The sequence below is a fragment of the Megalobrama amblycephala genome, linkage group LG18 (genome assembly GCF_018812025.1).
Source record: "Megalobrama amblycephala isolate DHTTF-2021 linkage group LG18, ASM1881202v1, whole genome shotgun sequence".
Classification (NCBI taxonomy): Eukaryota; Metazoa; Chordata; class Actinopteri; order Cypriniformes; family Xenocyprididae; genus Megalobrama; species Megalobrama amblycephala.
The window spans coordinates 12354897-12375735 of NC_063061.1; the positions used below are offsets into that span (position 1 = coordinate 12354897).

Genomic DNA, 20839 nt, shown 5'->3' on the forward strand with positions numbered 1-20839 from the left:
GTGAACTAATGTGTGATATTTGATCTTTTTAATGTTCTGGACAAAAATTAAAAAAAAACTGTACAAAAATAGTTTACATTTCAAGTTTTACACAAGTTTTTAATAGCATCTGTTGAATTTTATCTTAGATTAAAAATATTTGCTGCATATATAAAAACATCTGCACAGTTAGTGTTTTAACAATTCATTAATGTAAAACATGATCACTATCATTAGTGTATTTGTAAACAGTAGATGACTTGTTTCATATATCAAGGTCTTGAAGGTTACCCCAGCTTGGACCCACTTTGACTTTTACTCTAAGCTTTACATATAATTTTACAACACACTCCATTTCTCGCTTCACAATCTGGGCCACCTGTAAAAAAAGATATAATTTGACATGTCACCATTGAGCCTGCTGATTTTTTCATTAACTCATTTGTAAAATAATTGTGTTTAACCCATAATGCTGTACAGAAAATTCCACCAATCAGTTGAAACAAGCCAAAGGTGCCAAAAGATCTATTTAGCTTCACCCACTCCCATAATTAGTCGGTCTCCCTACACTCTCAAAATATGTAAATATTTGAATATATATGCATATTTTGCAATAAACTTATACACACACACATAGTTCAGTCATGAAACTCTAGAGGGTGCAGGCTGATGATAATTATAGCGTTAACTACTGGCCATGTCACATCTGCAGCCAATGAGCTTGTTGCTAACACATTTAAATGGCTGGTTACATTCACTATAGCAGTTTGCAGCATGCTTCAGAGTTCCTCTAAAACCCTCCACCTGTATAGACCTGCTATGGGTAATTGATATACGCTATTCGTGCAGCAGCACTACTCTTACTCGCAGCAGTGTATGTATTGGCAGTAGCAAGTTCCTGTACTTGTTCTGCTGCACCAATAATCAGCAGCAGCAATAAGCTACAAAAACATGTACAGAAACAATTCAGCAGCAGCGTAGCAGATCTATTCCACCAAGACCATTTCCCATCTTTTTAATTCGATTGTGCTATTCTCACTGCTTCATGGGATTGTAGTTCTTTCTATTACTAAAGCCATTAAGTACACAGGCTTGTACCTTTGTATTTTATCCGATTTTCAAATACTTTTCTAATATTTCAAATCAAACTTTTTGTTGTGATTCTTCTCTTTGCTGGTTGGCTTGGTTCAATGACTTAAAGGTCCCGTTTTTCGTGTTTTTTTGAAGCTTTGATTGTGTTTATAGTGTGCAATACAACAGGTGTTCATGTTTCGTGTGTAAAAAAACACAGTATTTTTCACATAATTTACTTATCTGTATACCGCTGTTTCCACTGTCATAAAAACGGGCTGATGACTTCCTTGTTCTATGAAGTCCCTCCTTCAGAAATACGTAATGAGTTCTGATTGTGCCAGCGGTTCCTGTGTTGTGATTCGACAGCAGCTTAGCGAACCTTGCCCGGAAAGGTCATGCCTCTTACCATAACGTGGAGATGCACGCGCTCAGTGTTATTGTAAACATGTCTTTAATTTTACCCTATCAATTTGAGCCGGAATCAGACCCGGTGATTGGACTGCGGGATGAAAATAACAGCGTTTCGACGACATGGCGACAAACACACTCTACAAACGCAACTCTTGTGTATTCCTGTGGGCGGAGGTTAGTCAAAAAACTGTTTTAGTGACGTCATTAAAGAAGGAAGTAGAGGGATGTAGTCCAAACTGGCCGTTCGATGTAGGCGACTTCTGTTAAATAAAATATCTCACTTGGCATTGAACTTTGAGCTTTAAAATTTTACAAATTTTATTTATACTCTAACAACAACAACATTACACACTAACTAGAGTTTGAAACATGGGATCACGAAGAACGGGACCTTTAAAAAACTTTAACAAAGACAGTGGACAGGCACTAATGCACTCTACAGTCTTCTTAATTACCTGAATGACATCTTCCTCTGCAACCTCATAGATGAGTTCATCATGCAGTTGAAGTATAAAATAACCTCCTCTAGAGGGTCTGAACTGATTTCTGTGGCGACCACCTGAAAAAAACAAAACATTAAATTCACACCCCACATTAAAAAAAAAAGAAAAAATGCTATAATATGAAGCGGGTCATACCTGATCGAATTAGAGGGTGCCGATGAGATGAGGGCACTCCAGGAAACGCTGCTTCCAGTCGGCGCTGAATGTTGATGGTTGCTAATTTTACAATGTCAGCGGCAGAGCCCTGCACGGTTGTGTTCACTGCCTGTCGCTCTGCCTAAAAATGAGGATAAAAATTTAACTCTCATTACACACCAGATATTCTAATGGAGCGCTCATGAAGACTTACGTGAGACTTTATGTACACATTTGAGTCCTTTATTCCAGGCAAGAAACGCTTCCTGCCGAGTAATGTCTTCACATAACCATTTTTCACACATTTCTGCACAGTTTCACGCAGAAAGTTCTGAATGCCTTGAAGAAAAGTAAAAATAAAAGATGCCGTTATCATCATTACAGCCTTTTTTTGTCCAGACAATAATCGTACGTTGACATTTACCAGTGTATCTGGATTTAAATGTCTCGATGTAACAGGCAGCATCATTCTCCTCAATGCCCATTTGCTCTCCAAGTGACTTTGCTCCCATGCCATAGATTATTCCATAACAAATCTGTTGACAAAAATGTTACTATTGACAACCAATAAAACTTCAATTAGCAGTTGCAAGTGATACCATTAGTGACTACTGTATAGTCTTTCACATTAAAAATAGATACTTTTTGAAAGACTTAATGGTCTGGAACAGGGATGAGCAACTTTTGTCCTGCAAAATTTAGCTCCAACCCTGATACAGATACAGTGACAGTAACCCTCCAGGACCGAAGTTGCCCATCCCTGGTCTACAATGTACGTACATGTAAATGGATGTAAATATATTGAAATGTAGCAAACCTGTTTGGCCTGTTGCCTCATATTATCATCAACTGAAGCAGGCTCCACCATTTTCCACTCAGCTGCTATGCTTTTAAATACATCTGCACCACTGTTGAGCACATGGAGGAGCCGTCTGTCTCGGGACAGGTGAGCTAATATGCGAAGCTCCAACTGTGAGTAGTCAGCAGCCAGAATCAGACCTCCTGAAGACATATGTATAAAATTAAAACAGAGGGAGTGTTAATGTGGCTTAAATCATTTTATATAAGGAAACAAGTGTCCCATTAAATTATGCTCTCTTGACCCAGACCCCTCAACAATAAAGTTTCATACCCGAAAAAGGAACAAAAGCATGCCTCATGCTGACAGAAAATGGCATCCCTTTTTCTGGTGATTTGTCTGATACTTTTAAAAGGGGTGCCAATTGCTGGTTTATCTTTGATCGCTTACCCCTGAAATGAATAAATAAACATATCATACACATAAACATTTTAAATGTGTAATACTGGACATTTATGTATTTTGGTTATTTAGAATAAAAAATAGGAAAATAAAAATCACTGCAACAATGTAAGACTGTACCACGTCTTGCTTGCACCATTATTCTGAGATGGTTGACTTTCTTCTACAAGTGTTGGCATCTGGATTTCAAAATCTTTTGGGACATTCTGAATGTTTGGTTCAGTGAAGCTCACGCGCCCTATGTGAGAAAAACATTAAAATACTGTCCAGAGAAGATACAAGCATAAAGTTCAAAGGTTATGTCTTGATGCTTCACACCTGTGGCAGTGTGTGACTGTGAGATTGGATGTATTCTGTCCATTTTCAGATGTGGGTGCCACTTCTTCTCTCTTTGCAAGGGGAAAACCACTTTAGTCAAAGCATTCGTGATCCTTCTCCACTCAAGAATAACACCTGGTAACTGATGCAATGGCTTGAGCTTTTCTAAGACATCCTGATGAAACAAGAAAAGAGTGCATTTAGGAAGTGCATACATACCACAGATTTAAATGTTAGAAAAATATAAGAACGTACCTTAGTTGTGCTGAACTGTTTAGAAAGTTTGATACGCGCTCCCGCTCTTCTAGTGTAACCCAGTGTCTTCTTATTCTTTGGGGCATTTAAATCTCCATTGGGAGGCAGCTTCAACTCAAGAAACAACACCTGTAACAGTTGAGATAGAGGACTATAGAGTTGTTTTTTTACACATGATTATGAATTTCTATGTGGGTAAATGTATATGGCCATCATTATTTTGAGCATTGAGGAGGATAACAACCTCTGCAACATCCTCTGGACTGGTCAATGAGAAGCTGTGTCCTGCTAGCTGATAGGCTTGGGATTCGAGAGCACTTAGCTTGGCTTGCATCACATGTTTCTGAGCCTCACATTCAGCAACACTAAACCCAATTCCATTCAGCTCCAACAATGCCAGGCAGTATTGGGTGGGCATCTCCACTTTCTTGAATGCATCTAGCAATGAAAAGTACAAGATATGAAATATTTAGTATCTATATAACCAAACTGGACCTGGGGTGTCCAAACCTGCTCCTGGAGGGCCACTATCCTGCAGAGTTTAATTCCAATCATTATTAAACAAATCTGAACCAGCTAATCAAGTTTCAGGATTACTAAACTTCCAGGGGCTAGTTGGAGCTAAACTCTGCAGGACAGCAGTAGGATTGGACACCCCTGATACATACAATTTGAGTTGTATAAAATGATTTGTTACCCAAGAAACCATCCTTTTCAAGAAGACAGTTGAGTTGCGTCATGACCCTGAAGACCAAAACAGACTCAACAGCAGCTCTATAACGTCCCGGTTGACTGGTATCTCCATAGATCCCTAAACTCTGCACACCCTGACCGGGACTAATTCCCTCAAGCATCGGGAGATCCTCAGGGGTGAAGCTGGACACCATGTTGTGGAGGGTGCGCTCTTTGGAGCTTGAATCCAGAAGCCAACATGCAATCTATTGAAGGAAAAATAACAATGTAGTTAGACATCCTACCCTATCAGATCCATCATTGTGATTTCAATAATTGAGAAGATGGAGGGCATAGACAATTTTTCTCTGTTTTGTCCAACCTTTGGGTCTTCAAATGTGCCACGCATAGCAAGCTCACAAGCCAGGAGAAGTGTCTTGTAAAGTTGAATGAAGTCATAAGTGACCATCACACTTGATTCTTTTTCCAAGCAGCACAGAATTTGCTTCAGTCGTTCCTCAACTGTAAGAGTCTCATCAAGAGGTGGTGGAGCTAAACTGGCACTTATATCTGTTTGGGGAAAGACAAGAGTAGTATTAGTTTTGCAAATAGCAGCATTCAATTGAGAAGGTTTGGTAAAGTTGGTCAATTTTTTCAGGTTTATTAGATTTAGTCCTCAAGTTTTCAATGACATGTTTCATACCTGTGTCTGACAGCTCCTGTTGTAGAGATACAAAATAAGCATCTTTTGCACCCCAGCATACAGACATGCCAATGACAACAAGATCCTCATATCCCTTCAGAAGGAAGCCGTCTTTTCTTTTGTTCCTCATTGGGGTAGTAGCTTCAAACAAATGATTACACAAGTTTATAAACTTTTAGGTACTGTATATTAGAATACTAAAACATATTGGAAACAAAATTCATCTAAAAACGTAAATGTATCTTGATCTTACGTTTTTTGAATTTTCCACCTATAACTGTCTCAGGTTGCATTGAGCTGCTCTCCATCTTCTCACAGGCAACAGCAATAGAAAATCTGTCCTTTGTTTTCCACTCCTTTACAAATGTTTGGAAAAGCCTTTTGTCACTTGCCACGTCGATTATGGAAAATGTTTCTGGACTGCAGGAGTTAGAAGCAGGAAATGATGGACACTGAGAAAGTCTTGTAAAGCCCTCATCAGCCAGACATGTGTCTAACTCTGATGTTGAGTTTCTCCTCAAACAAGATTGATAATCTTTCTGGGTACTGGATTTAGAATTTGGAAGCAGTTCAGACCTGTTCTTGGTGACATTAAGAGGTGATTGTACAGCTGAGGTGGTCATTTTGACCCGTGGCGTTACTGGTTCAGAAACTGGTGTGGGAGGAACAAGGTCATTGGGAGTCACTGGTTTGGCCTGGACTACCACAAAATCTTCAGTACTTACACTTTTTAGATCTCCCTGCTCAATTCCATGGTTTGTTATTAGAGAAACAGCTTCTTCTACAAGAACAGCAGCTGCGTTTGGTTCCACCACAGTTGAATTTGTCTGCCCTGGAGGCTCAGATAAGGTTGAAAACTGATCAGACCATTTATCAAAAATGTCTTGCATTCCTGGACTGATGTGAAATGATGAACTGTTTAATTGACGCCTTTCAGATGAAACTTTTGGATGAGTCTCATTGTTTTGTGATACATGTAGTTCAGACACAATGTCATCTGTATAGCTGGGCTTCTCTGCACCCAATCTTGGGCCATCACAAGCCTTGACAACATTGTTCATTTTATCAAGATACTGCTCTCCAATAAGTAGTGAATCTCCCCATTCTGAAAGGTTGAAAGATGATTCGCCCCATTGGATGGCCTCCAGATCCTCTGTTGACACAACATCTCTCCTCTCTGGAATGAGTTCTGGAGAAGAGCCATTTGAATTAGCATGTTTTTCAATCACTTGCTCTTCTTTGTTGTCTCGATCCGTCGCTGCTTCCTCCATGGCATCCAAGATGGAGTTGTCATAGAGACTGTCAAACAGAAAGCTGCTGCTCCGGTTGAAGCTATTGTCAGTAATATGATCAGGGGACTCATGATTTTCCCTTTGCTCAGCAGGTTTATTTACATACGATTCTTTTTCAGCAACTTGGTTACTGTAATTTAAAATATTTTCCAACTGGCTGTCAGTAAGTGAGATGTTATATTTAGGTTTGCCTTCAGTGGATGGGCCATTCTCAATAGGTGATAAACCTTTGACTGGGTTTTTGTTTTTAGACACATGATACTCATTTTCCAGGAAAGATGACTGGTTGACAACTTTCATGTTACTTGCTGAATCAACATGACTGTCCTGTTTATTCTCTTTGAGAATGTTTACATTACAATTGCCATGTGAAAAATCATCCCCTTGAAGCATTTTCTCAGTCTGTGTATCGAGTTGAAAACTATCACCAAAGTCTTCCAATCCATTTGTGTACAAGTCAGGGGAACTAAGCTTTTCAGAATGACACGCTAAATAATTTTTAACTCTGGTGTTCACAGATAAGCCACCTTCATTCTCATCTCTGCTGCTGAATTCCCTGAAACTCTTAGTAACCGTTTCTCGCTTTTCAGTTTCATTTCTGCTCTGATTTAAATGTTTTGTTTTAGATATGCACTTTCTCCCTTTATCTGAAGGGAATTTGGTAACATTTGGTGCTTTCCCATCTTGTGATGGAGCACGTGAGTGAGAAAATGTTTTTGACTCAGTGTCTTGGTTCAGTTCATCAGTAGAAGATTGGAGTTTCATCTTGTCTTTATCTAATCTACAGTCAGTTTCAGGTTTATTAGAGCAAAGCTCTTTAGCTTTTGACATTAGTTTAGAGTCTTTTGCGATCAGAGTTGCCGGTTTTGCTCCAAAGACTGTGGGTCCTGCTTCAGCATCTGTAACATTCATCCTTCTGCGTTTCGAAACTGGACTTTCACAATGTTGATCACTGCTGGAGATGCAGGTACTTTTTAGACAGGAATTATGTCTGGAGCCCCTTTGAAGTGATTCTGAAGAGCATTCCGATGACTCAGCTGTCTGGTTGTTCTGACAGCCCTTATCTTTGGCATTTATTGATTTGAGAACTTTATCCAGTACACTAGATTGCTGTTCACAATTCTTAGGCTGACACTTGGCAGATGACACACCTGAGTCAATTTCCATTGTTTTTTCTAAACTGGTAGTGAACTCTAATGGCCTTAAAGGAGGATGGGAACTAATGTCAGCACTTTTCTCCACCAACTTCTGTTCGGCCACATTTGCGTTTATATTTTCACCCTCTTCATGTTCTGGGACCCTTGATGTGGACTGTAGAGGTTTTGTGTTGGATGATTCCTCAGGTGAATGGGAATCTGGCTGGATATTTGTTGAGAGGGAAGATGGGTTCCATTCCACCCCAAGAAGAGCCAAATCCTGCTGGAGGAGCAGACGGGCCTCAGCCACGATTTGCAGAGCAGCCTCCCTTTCAGTCAAGGCCTTTTTTCCACTGACCCAGATGCAGCGCATGTTCTTGCGTTCTTGAGCCTCCATCTCGCTCTCATCCACCGCCTGCCTGGAGCTGCGGAGATTCAAATTATCACTGTATGACTTTAAATAATCTAGGGATAAACCAGTATTTACATTCTGGCAATACGATAAACTGATCATTATTTTTATTAAATTATTTGTATGTTTTTTTTAAGATTAACTTAAAGTGATGGTTCGATGACGGCAAAGTTTCATTACCTTTTGAAAGGGATAGCTTTCCTAAGGGCCTTTTCCACCTCTGTAACATCAGCTCTGGCTAACTCTGCCACAGTGACAAACCCAGAGCTGTAGAGTGTACGTGCTCTCTGGGCGTTTAGCAAAGAAATACGAACCAGATCACACAACTCCCTCTGGACTCCAAAACTCAGACGACTCTGGAACTGGGACAGAAGCAGCTCTAAGTTGTGCCATCCAAGACGATTACAGAAGACCGTAACCATACCTGGAAAAAATAGCCAAATGTTAACTTTGCTATTTATGTCATATTGATAAGTATGGAAGCCTGTTTCCACCTCAGTGTAAAAAAGTAACTGCAACTTTATTTCTCACTTACTATAATTAATTCTATTCTATAATGATACATAAACATGTTTCTTATTTTAAACTTCATCTCACATCTCAATTACTTATTTTTTACTCTGAGACAGAAACAAGCTTCCATAGATATGCCTGCAGCATGAAGAGATATCAATGTACCTGCATAAGTTGAGGCAGACTGCTGAAGTGACTGAAGCTGTCCTCGGCTACAGCCATACTTCTTTGCAACAGCTCCAAGTGGTTCTTCGCTTACCAGGTCAAGGAGAACTAATGTTGTAAAAAAACTGCATTGCAAAAAAATTACACATCAACATATTGCTAATTTAACTGTAAACTGTAATAAGATAAAGCACTCTAAATTAAAAAAATACAACACACCGTTTATGAATAGCCATCTGTCTGCGTTGCTTCTCTGTTTTAGCAATTAATTTGCCACTAACAGAACGGGCCAGGAAACCTTCTTGAATGCCCACCATCTCAGCCACTCGCTTCATTGCAGACGGTAGTTGCTCCCACAAACAGAAGAACTGGTACCAGTCTATTGTCGTCCAGTCCACATACACAGGTGTTATCTTAGAAATGCATGGCATGATTTTGTTAATAACCCATATTTTTATATTAAAAACCAATCCGTTCTTTATCTATGATAATCTGAACGGTTTTGTCTACCTGGTAGAGTATATGGAGATCATTTTCCAACACAAATCCTTTCATTGCTCTCTGAAGATCTGCGAAAATCCCCAATGCTTCTGGGGGTGATAAAGATGAGGACAGAGTCGCAGATCCCAGATGCGTGGGGCAGTACCTTTCCACTGCGAAACGGACAATTATCAAATGATCAAAATGTCAACATGCATCACACACCACACAATTTTTTTTTTTTCATATCCTTAGTTTTGTTACCATCTCCCTCCTTCTGTATGTGTATGAACTCATTGTCCATCAGCCACTCTATGCAGGCCTCAATAGCGCCTTTGCTTCGAGCTTCTGATTCAGCTCCTTCCTGATGTGGTTGTTCGGTTGCCATACTGGCTGCCAGCAGAGTGCAGGAAGCATACATCCGCACATCCTGTGGTGAGCTGGCAACTCCTCCAACGATGATCTTTAATCAAAGTAATGAAATAAATCCTGTACATAGACACCCAAGACAGTATCATACAACAGACTATGAGGAACATTTATACCTCCAGGATGGCCCTGAGCATGCTGGTAGTGACGCCCTCTCCCTCCCGCTTCACCAGACAGCTGCTGATAGGCTTGAGCGAGCCCTGGATGAGACTCGTCCCCTTTGCACGTTCAGCCTCTTTGCAGACCAACACACTCTCACCTGACAGACACGCATAGATCATTACATCTCATTTATTTTCTGTCTTCTCTCTCTCTATATTCACTACAGTTTTGTTTTCTTTCAGAATGTTTTGTTTTATTCAGCAAGGAAGCATTAAATTAATCAAAATTGACAGTAAACATTTATTTTACGGAAGATTTTTTTCATATAGATGCTGTTCTTTCTGTTAACTTAGTATTCATTAAAGGATCCTTATTATCCAAATTATTAAGCAGGACAACTATTTTCAGCATTGATATTAATAAAAAATATTTCTTGAGGAGCAAATAAGCATAGTAGAATGATTTCTGAAGAATCATGTGACACTGAAGACTGGAGTAACAGATATTGAATGGAAATTCAGCTTTGCAATCACAGGAATAAATTACATTTTTAAAACATTTATATTCTTCAATAGTCTACACGGTATTTAGTGCAATTATATCAGAAGTAACAGTAATTAAATTACTTTTTTTACATTTCCAGGGGGAAAAGTAATTAATTTACAGTAAAGAATTACACCCAACACTGGCTGAGCATATAGATTATAATATGTTATATTATACAAAAATAAAATACAATATAATAGGCTATAATAAATCTGTAGGACTCACCTAAGGTGTCCACTCCTTTACGGCCTGCCCGTCCCACCATCTGCTTATAGGTCAGGATGTCCAGCAAATGACCATTGAAAACAGGGGTTCTGATAATTACACGTCGAGCCGGCAGATTTACACCAGATGACAATGTGGAGGTGGCAGCTAACACCCTAATGTAGCCTTGACGAAAAGCTCCTTCTAGAATATCCCGCTCATCGAACGTCAAACCTGAAACAAGGGTTTCAAGGGTTTTTACACAGTGGATTCAGAATGTCCTCATCTTTTTAAAATGACAATAAACAACAAAACAACAACTTTTTTATTTTTTAATGTTTAATTTAATTCTTATTATTATTTAAGTCTAACATTAAAGCTCATGTACCTGCATGGTGGAAGGCCACCCCCCAGGGAACAGTCCGCTGAAGGACCTGGTCTAAGCCTGCAGGAGTGCGCTTGAGCTGCGCTACTACATCCTGGAGACCTTCCTGCTTCAAACATATACTTTGCACTCCAGAGCCTGACTGCATTTCTGTAAAAGCAAACATTGTTAAAGCATAATACACTATACCTTGATGGTAAAATATCTACAAATTCCCATATCTGTATTTGTAAACCTTTGTGATGAAGATTGTAAAACTCTCTTCCAATGCTATCTGCTAGCTTCTCACACCAGTTCTTTGAAGGGCAGAACAGCAGTGCAGAGTGTCCGTCCCGCACTGTCTCAAAGCAGAGGCTAACAATGTGGTCATCATCTCCCTATGGATAGAAGAACATCTTATACATTAGAGAATTTTATAGGTAAACATTAGCTGGTAGAGTTTAGAGATTCGGGTTTCAGTGGCCAACAAATATGTCAAACTCAGACCTTAACTGGAAGAGCTGGGGTGAACTGTCTGACCAGGTTCAGAGATCCGTCATAGACGTTTGTGCCAATCTTGACCCACTCCATCAATGGCACAGGACGATAGTTAGTACTATACAGCTCAGCATTCAACCAGCAGGCAAGAAGGTCCAAGTTGGGCAGCGTGGCACTCATACCAACAATTTGCACGTCAGGAGAGGTACTTTGACCAGAGTCCCTTAAAATAGAGAAGATGTTAACCTTCACCATAGGTGATGTTTATCAAAATCATAGCTGTTTTTTTTTTTTGATTTAATTATTACATACCTTGCTGACTTTTTTTGGGCAATGTATTGGATTTTAGTCAGCAAAAGTTCTAACAGATATCCACGACCAGAGTCCCCAAGCATGTGCAGCTCATCGACCACAACAATTCCTGTATTTAGGAGAATGTTTACTTTTATAAGAGCACGTGGCAGAAAATTAAGAGGTAAGGAAATGTCATTGTTTTACCAAGTAAATCCAATTTGTCTTCTTCAATGAGCCTATTGATGAGTCCATTAGCTTTCTCTATTGTGCAAACAGCGACATCCAGAGCTGAAAACCCACCAGCTGCTGAAGTGTTACCCATATACCCCTCCACTCTGACCCCTGCCTCCTGAAATACATTCTGGGTGAAAATGGCAAGTATAATGTTAGAAAATCTCTTTAACAAAATTCCAAAATGTAGACTGTCAGATGTTTTCATTTCAAACATACATGTACACTCTGTATACAGTACTGCAGTCATAGTTGAAGAAGAAAAATGCAATAAATGATCAGTGGGCCAACTGACAAAGTTGACAATTATATATGCACTCAAGAAATGGAAACCAACCTGTAGATAAAACATCTTCTCTCGTGCCACAGACACGAAGGGAAGAATGAACATGGCCTTCTGTCTTGTTTCCAAAACCCTCTTCAAGATTAACAACTCAGAAACCAAAGTTTTTCCTGCACTGGTTGGAGCTAAAAAAAAAAAGAATCACATAATTATAGATAATCTAGAAAAGTAGCATATAACTACAAGTAGTTATAAGTTTATATTTTGTATTTCATGCAGGTCCTGTTTCCCCAGGAAAACAGGATTAAGGACAAATAAAGTATTTGTGATAAGAAGAAAAAACATCTATTTACCAGAATACACCAGGTTCTGGCCCTCCAACACTTTGCCCAAGGTCAGACACTCAGCCTGCCACTCAAACATCCTCTGAACACCGAGACTCTGATACTTCTCCAGAACAGGCTTAGGGAGACCCCAACTGGAGAGCATGAGCTTGTCTGACTGATTGGCAGGACGTCCCATATGGATGCTTTGTGCTTTTTAAAAAAGAAATACTTTTATTCAGCAAGGACACATTAAATTGATCAAAAGTGACTGCAAAGACATTTATAATATTACAAAATATGCCTATTTCAAATAAATCATGTTCTCAACTTTCTATTCATCAAAGAATCCTGAATAAACACACTATGGGTTCAACAAAACAATTAAGCAGCACAATGTTGATCATTTCTTTGATAGCTTCTTAAGCACCGAATCAGCATATTAGAATGATTTGTGAAGGATCAAGTGACACTGAAGATATAATAAACAATATTTTAAATATGTTACAATATATTTTGAATTGTAACAATATTTCACAATATTTGCATAAGAAACTTTTTTAAAAACATAAAAAAAAATCTTACCTTTAATATATACATGAATGATGAAATTAAACAAAACTTCCCATTAGTAAAAATCAGAATATTTAAATCACTTTATCAAATGGTGATCGAATAGTGACATCTGCCGTGCTATAGTGGAAAATTCAATCTACCTGCATCTGGAAGTGTAGCATCACCGAGGACACTAAGATCCAGTCCTGGAGGAGGGGTCAGCACAGAGACCGAGAGGTTTTTCATTGATTTCTTCTGCTGCTGCAACACGGATCGCTCTTTAGCAGCAGCCATATGTGTCGGACTGAACAAAATGTAATCCTTGGAGGTATTGAGAGAGTCATTTGGGCTGGTATCTCTTCTGAACTTTAACTTTTGCTTGTCATTTGCTACTTTAGATGTTTTTTTCATGGCGTTCAGGATCTTTTGAGGTGAAGAATATTCCCTGTCACGTTTCAACTCACGGCCACGGCCTTCAGTCTTTTTGGTTTCACTGAACAAAAGCTTTTGAGCCAAATCCCTCCAGTCATTCTCTTTTTTGGCTTGTGTTCTGGTTCTTTTGCGCTCTGATGGTGACCACACTGACCCTGGACTTGAAGGGCCGATATTTTCTGCATTTTGTACTTGTTGCTCACATATATTTTGTGGCAAGACAACATTTTTCTTAAGTGATGCCGATTCAGTTTGCTGAATGTTTTCATCTTTCTTGAATTTCAAGACTTCCGGACCCAATTCATCAATGGCTTGTAAAATGTCCTCATCCACAGCCAGAGTGGAGTCTCCTGGCATCCATTGCTTATTCTGCATTTGCTTTAAAAAGATAATGTTAATTTTTACACTTAGTGTAACAAAGCTTAGCAGTGGCATAATATTATATAAAGTAATTAAAAACATACTGATGGCTCATTACATCTTCTCTTCTCAGATATATCTGTCGCAGAGGAACACGCCTGCAGGCGACTTGATTGTCTGTGTGATGGTTTCTCATCTGCAAGAACTAAGCTACATGAAAAACTACAAGTTAGTGACAACAGTATTTATTTACATTTCACATCTGACATAAACCAACTTACAAACAAGCTATTGTTTCTCACCATGGGGAAATATATTAATCTAGAGCCTCAATAATAAACAGTTCTGTTATTTAAACATCAGTGTTTTCAATGGGTACTCATTAGGGGTGTGACGAGATCTCGTGGAACGAGATCTCGCGAGACTAAAGTGTGACGAGATTTCTCGTCGAGGCGAAAAGTAGTCTCGTGATGTTGCCATGACAGAGTGTTAGGATGATTAGGAAAGAATATGCCACCGCTACGTTTACATTATGCCTCCACTGTCGTTTTGCTTTGTATTTAAATAAAAAAAACATTTAATTCAGTTGGATAACGGTCGCCGCCGCTCCATATTTACAGAGTACGCGCGACCGTTGAAAGTCAAAGTAAACGCGCGCGCGCATTTAAACGTGATTTCAATACCCCGCATTTGAAAGCGGCTCCCTGATGAATGCAAATATCTCTCAATATGAAACCTATTTTAGGCTGGGCAGTGTAGTTGTAACCATCTCCTAGCTCTGTATCAAAGAAAAATTTGGTCTTATTTGATCTTTGAATATTGAGAGAGTGCGATTATGGTTGCACTTATTGTAAAGTGTTACCATAAAAATGAATAACAGTTTTCTCTTCTTATTATTTACTAGTACAAACAATAAGGTTTCATTTGTTAACATTAGTTAATGCACTGTGAACTATCATGAACTAACAATGAATGACTATTTTTATTAACTAACATAAACAAAGATTAATAAATACTGTAGCAAATATATTGCTCGTTGTTAGTTGATGTTGGTTAATACATTAATGTTAATAAATGAGACATTGTAAAGTGTTACCATTTTTATTTATACTGTTTTTATTTCTGTGATCAGTTTGTGGAGAGGAGTTCAGTTAGGAGGTCAAAAGTTGTAGAAGCTCATAAATCATGTACAGTAAGATCTGAAGAGAAGCCAGTCAGTTGAGTTAGTGGCAAAACCTTTTACAGTGCTTGAGTATTGTTGTCTTTTACTGCATATGATAATTCAGTCTCAGAAAGTAGAACTGAAATGACATTCATTACAAAATGATTAGTTAAAACATTTCAAATACACCTGCAGAATATTTTTTCTAGTCATGTATTTCGCCATCTTGTCTCGTCTCGTGAACTCAATCTCGAGTCTCGTCTCGTCTCGTGAGATACTGGTCTCGTCACACCCCTAGTACTCATACAATGTCTCGCTTATTTATTTGTGTACATCAAAGTTCTTCTAAGGGTTAAGAACAGCGACCCATTCAAAGCTCCATGTTAACCAAGTTTGTAAACATAACCATAGAAACGTTCACCATCAATAGAAGCACAACACAGTTTCAGGTGACATATCTTACCCCTTTGTCTTTACAATCCGATGCTGTCCCAAATAAATCTTTCTTGTCGTTGAAGTAGTCATCACATTAAAAAAAATAAATGACTGTAAACTAATGCCTTCGCATATAATGAGTGAAAATAAAAATAAAAGTCAAATTAAATATTTTGTTAAGGTAGCTGTTGTGTTGCTACCTCTCGTCGCTCCACATAAATAAACTCATGTTATTGAATTAAAAGCAGTTACTGGCATTTCTCTCGTTATTCCAGCCAGTTGAGCTGACATGTTTCTGAATGAAGTTATTTACTTAACACTTTTCGCAAACTATTTGAACGAGTAATATTTCATTTGTCCTGTTGACCATTTAAAATATGTTTGCGTAAATGCATATTTAATGACAGTTATAAGAAATAAAAACAAGGTTAAAGGAAAACAAAAAACAACCAAATCAAACAACCCGCGGTGTTTGCACACAGTTGTCCGGAGGAAACACGCTGATTCTGAGTGTTCCTCCAGTGACTGTATAAAGATATTACACAATATTATATCGTTTTAGCTTTAACAAAACTTTCAAAAATATCAAAAATTTCAAACAGTCAATTTTCACAGAACAGTCAACAGTCAATCATACCGTTTTACTTAAAAAGTGAGGACGTAATTTTTACATTACATTCTTGTTTAGTGGCGTTTCCTTCGTGAATGAATCACTTTTTGAATGAATCTTTTAAATGAAAGATCCGTTCTCGTCACTTTAATAACTTTCATGATTTAAAAACAAACAAAGTGATACAATTCTATTGCATTCAAATACTCTGAATATCAATAGCAAACAAAAGCATCCCAGGTATAGATATTTCTATTAATTCAAAAGAATCGATTCACTTGTATGAATCAAAATAGTGCCATCACGCGCTCAGCCATCTCGCTAGCAACACTGACACCTGCAGTATGAATGGTATGAACAAAGCGCGTAATATATGTCGCATTAACGTGGTCACAACGTTCCATTATTTAAAACTAAAATATAATACTATTAAAACGTTTAAAAAAATATCTTTGCTTTAAAACTACACCATGACCGATATCCACATATCATTCACAATATTGTACGGGAGATGGCGCTGTGCTTCCCGAGGAATGAGAGAGAAAACAAACGAGGAAGAAAAAACTTGACGTTCTTGTTTTGAAATGCGAAGTTTGTTTGTAGCTGAGTTTTTTGTTTCTGATCCTTTACGTTTAAATTATATGCTTTATTATTTTATTTCTTGAATATTACATACCTAAATGTAAGAATATACGTTATATGTAATAAGTCCTTTGTAATCAGTGTCCTCCTTGTAGAGAATAATGGTATCATGGTCAATGTTTGTAAACCTTGTCAGTAGTTTTAAGCACTCATGAGCAACACACGGGCTCTCGTGAGCTGCACAATACTTTCTTTGCAAGACTCTTGTTTTATATATCCATGCTGCAAAGGCTGTCTGTCCAGATTAATTCAGGAAACGCAAAAGGTACGTGGTTACACGCATTTCAATATTTCAAAATATATTTGGTGAAAGTGTCATGTTGTGTAATTACTGTTGCTATAACATAATTACTACTGTCTGCGTGTTAAATTAAAAACCATCTGAACATTATGAATGAAAGTTTAACTTCTGAATCAATATCTTTAGGGCTACATGTGGAAGGTGTGGATTCACATGTGACTTACAGAACGTGGACTACAGATACAGGCTGTCATTTAAAGTGTCCAGAAACCAAGATATATTTGGTGTGACAGTATTCGGTGGCTGTTTAAATCCCTTCTTCGGCATTACTGCTGGTGGTCTTCAACGGTATGTTTTAAAGCATTCACAGATTTTAAGCATTTCTGTTGATTCATTGCTGATATAAAATGTGATGTTCCCAGATTTATTGATTTGGAGAAAACTGGCGGCACACATACTGTTCAACAACTGCTTGTCAAAGCTGTGGAAGACTGCTTTATAGGAAGATGTGTCATTTTTGGATTAAAGGTATGAAGAATTTTTTTTATTTAAAGGGTTAATTCACCCAAAAATGTAAATTCTGTCATTTATTACCTACCCTCATGCCGTTCCACACCCATAAGACCTTCGTTCATCTTCAGAACACAAATTAAGATATTTTAGTTGAAATTCGATGGCTCAGTGAGGCCTGCATAGCCAGCAATGACATTTCCTCTCTCAAGATCCATAAATGCACTAAAAACATATTTAAATCAGTTCATATGAGTACAGTGGTTCAATATTAATATTATAAAGTGACGAGAATATTTTTGGAGCGCCAAAAAAAACGAAATAACGAATTATTTAGTGATGGCCGATTTCAAAACACTACTTCAGGAAGCTTCGGAGCATAATGTGTCGAATCAGCGGTTCGGAGCGAGTGAAAAGTGATTTCAGCAGTTTGGCGGTTTGACACGCGATCCGAATCATGATTCGATACACTGATTCATATAACGCTCCGAAGCTTCCTGAAGTAGTGTTTTGAAATCGGCCATCACTAAATAAGTCGTTATTTTGTTTTTTTGGCGAACCAAAAATATTCTCATTGCTTTATAATATTAATATTGAACCACTGTACTCACATGAACTGATTCAAATATGTCTTTAGTACCTTTATGGATCTTGAGAGAGGAAATGTCATTGCTTCCTATGAAGGCCTCACAGAGCCATCGGATTTCAACCAAAATATCTTAATTTGTGTTCCGAAGATGAACGAAGCTCTTACGGGTGTGGAACGGCATGAGGGTGAGTAATAAATGACATTATTTTCATTTTTGGGTGAACTAATCCTTTAATTTGGGGCAGGGCTTCTAGATTATCCTCTCTTTTATTTACTTTGTTTATTTCTTGTTCCTTCTTAACAGGTTCCTCATAATAATGCCAAAACGCTGTCTGGACAGTTAGTGGCCTGCCAAATAATTTCTCCATGCGAGTCTTTGATGGGATGTACTGTAATTGCTTATTTTAAAAACCTCTTGCAAGCAAATTCACATTTGTGCTCTTCTGAATCTGCAAACGATATCTGTCCATCACAACAGAAAGACTCACAAAGTTCACAACGAGATGAACTCAACAGATTTGATTATACTCCTCCATCTTGTGCAAGGTTGGATTCTCAACCCAGCAGTGAAGGATTCACACTCTCAAGGGCATGGCAGTCACCCGGCTTATGCTTCCCTCCAGAAGCAATAAGTAATCAGCTGTCCAGAGATTATGATCGTAATATATTTTCACCAAAGAAAGAAGAGACAAGAACATGTAAATGCACATGTCAAAGCAACACCAGTCAGCTGAAGCATGATAATTGTAGACAGGATGAACTAAAGAATGAAACACAAAACACTCCCAGAAAATCTTTTTCCTCAAGCTGTGACATGTTTGAATCATCAGCACATTTCAACAGTTCTACTGCATGTGACACTATGAATCCTTTGAGCACCTTTTCTTGTGAAAATAATTCTGAAATAGCTACATCCGGACACTGCCTTGTAAGAGCTAAATCCAGGGACGATTATGATTCAACTTTTCATGAGAAGTCACTTTACAGTCATTCTGGTCAAAATATATGTTTTGATTTAGAAGATGCACCTTTATCAGAAAGCTTAGAAGATTTTGTCAGGGTTGAGCCTCAGATATCAGAGGTAAATGACACAAAGGAGCGCGGTTCATGTAAAAGAGATGAAATGATTCAAGAGCATTCTCTGAAGAAAAATTCAGTGGTCACAAGCTGTATCTCAAACACTACACAAATACCTCTTTGTGGTGATAAATTGTCCTCACAAATGCGCAATGTGAACATAAGCTGGAAAGAGAACGATGAAAATGACTGCCGAGAAAATCTTGAAATTAAGATGAACAATGCTGAGACTCTGTGCACAACTAATTCTTCAGGGCTAAAAAAGATGCCTTTTAGTCCATGTAATCGCTCTACAAACAACCGGTTGTCTTTTTCTAGCAAAAAACGCACTTTAAAAAGAAAAAAATTAACCAAAAGCAGACCATCTGTGACTTTTTGTTCAGTTAACCATGAAAAGAGCAAATATTTCGGGCACTGTGCACAAAGTGAGGTCCATTCTGTAAACTGCAAAGTCAAGCAGGATCTGATTGTGTTTGATGACCATGGAGAGAAGTACAATTGCTCTGTAGACTTGTTTGCTTCTGGTCAAAGCAGTATGGACATGAACCTTTTGGATGTGACAGAGGTTTCTAAAGTAAATGAACCAAGGAATGTCAACACATCAGAGCCTGGACTTTCAGGTTCCCTGCTTTTTTCACCATGTTTGCAATCCACCCCAGTTTCAAATTATCAACACTCGTGTGGACAGAAGACGGGGAGAACACGAAGACGTGTAAGCTCACAGTGCTCCAGAGCAATTAAATGTGCATTTAAAAGTAAGACCACAGATCTAGGTTTAAGTGATAAAAGACTAAAGTTGGATCAGACTGTTGGCTCTGAGAGTTTCTCAGGCGAGACAGACAAGCAGGATGCAAGTTGTAATTTATCTGTAAACGTAAATGAGTGGTCCAGAGATCTTTTCGAAAATTCATTTTGAATTACAATATTCTGTTTTGTAAATAATTTTGTAAATATGAAATGTAGTTGTAAATAACTGTTTAAATAATTTATAAATATAAAAATTACCCCAATTGTTTTTTTTTTTGACTGAATATTAACTTTTGTTTCAGAACAAAACAATGTTGTTGTTTTACAATATATACATACCCAGAATTATTTATTCTTATGACATTATATTAAGTATTCATAATTGAACTGACATGTGTTTAATAGTCAGTTCTGACTTACAAATGTATACGTTAATAAAATGATAGAAAACCCTGGTTGAACATTATTGTGTCCATTTTGTTCCACCCCAGGTGAAAAAATACTATAGTAATTTATAGTAAATACTAAAGTGTTTTTGAACCATACTATAGTAAATTGTAGTATACTGTATATATTACAGTATTTACAACACTTTGTTAGTGAATGCTACAGCATACTAGTATTAACTATAATGAAAGGATAAACTGTAATAAATACTGTAGTATACTTTAGTTTTTACTACGGTAAACTAGTGTATTATAGTATAATATACCCTATAGTTGTAGAAAACTTAGTACAGTATTGACGTAATTTGTTTATATTTCTATAGTTGTTTTATTACCACAGCAACTAGAATTACCACAACAAATTAATTCAAGTACTTTACTATAGTATGGTTCAAAAACACTATAGTATTTACTATAAATTACTCTAGTATTTTTTCATGTGGGGCGTCA

The 20839-nt window shown here is 37.8% G+C and overlaps 2 protein-coding genes across 3 annotated transcripts; one reads left to right on the forward strand and one right to left on the reverse strand.

Annotated features, from left to right (window-relative positions):
• Positions 1-6: 6 nt before the first annotated feature.
• On the reverse strand, positions 7-16130 carry polq (polymerase (DNA directed), theta). Of its 2 annotated transcripts, none has more exons than XM_048167425.1 (32): positions 15556-16130; positions 14049-14140; positions 13300-13948; positions 12614-12796; positions 12315-12445; positions 11951-12107; positions 11765-11873; positions 11462-11675; positions 11211-11352; positions 10979-11125; positions 10612-10824; positions 9855-9997; positions 9574-9772; positions 9340-9482; positions 9049-9242; positions 8830-8954; positions 8332-8575; positions 5565-8164; positions 5312-5452; positions 4991-5178; positions 4634-4874; positions 4181-4374; positions 3937-4065; positions 3682-3856; positions 3484-3601; positions 3235-3353; positions 2920-3104; positions 2527-2638; positions 2317-2441; positions 2103-2244; positions 1920-2023; positions 7-358 (listed from the first exon to the last, which is right to left on the reverse strand). In XM_048167425.1, the coding sequence occupies exons 2-32, from the start codon at positions 14124-14126 to the stop codon at positions 245-247; spliced, it is 7758 nt and encodes a 2585-aa protein (XP_048023382.1). In that variant the 5' UTR covers positions 14127-14140; positions 15556-16130; the 3' UTR covers positions 7-244. The 2 variants fall into 2 exon arrangements, with proteins under 2 accessions (XP_048023382.1, XP_048023381.1); XM_048167424.1 differs by having other exon boundaries at positions 14035-14140.
• Positions 16131-16691: 561 nt separating this feature from the next.
• On the forward strand, positions 16692-20398 carry ddias (DNA damage-induced apoptosis suppressor). Its single transcript, XM_048167528.1, is given in 4 exon segments — positions 16692-17044; positions 17181-17368; positions 17443-17548; positions 18424-20398. Coding segments are annotated over 4 exon segments (2097 nt in total). The 5' UTR covers positions 16692-16930; the 3' UTR covers positions 20113-20398.
• The last annotated feature ends 441 nt before the right edge of the window (positions 20399-20839 follow it).

Coding starts and splice junctions, on each gene's coding strand:
- polq (XM_048167424.1), bottom strand. CDS start 15,617: ATGACTACTTCAACGACAAGAAAGATTTATTTGGGACAGCATCGGATT. Junction 13,949..14,034: donor GAAGATGTAATGAGCCATCA/GTATGTTTTTAA, acceptor ATCTTTTTAAAG/CAAATGCAGAATAAGCAATG. Junction 8,955..9,048: donor CAGATGGCTATTCATAAACG/GTGTGTTGTATT, acceptor TTTGCAATGCAG/TTTTTTTACAACATTAGTTC.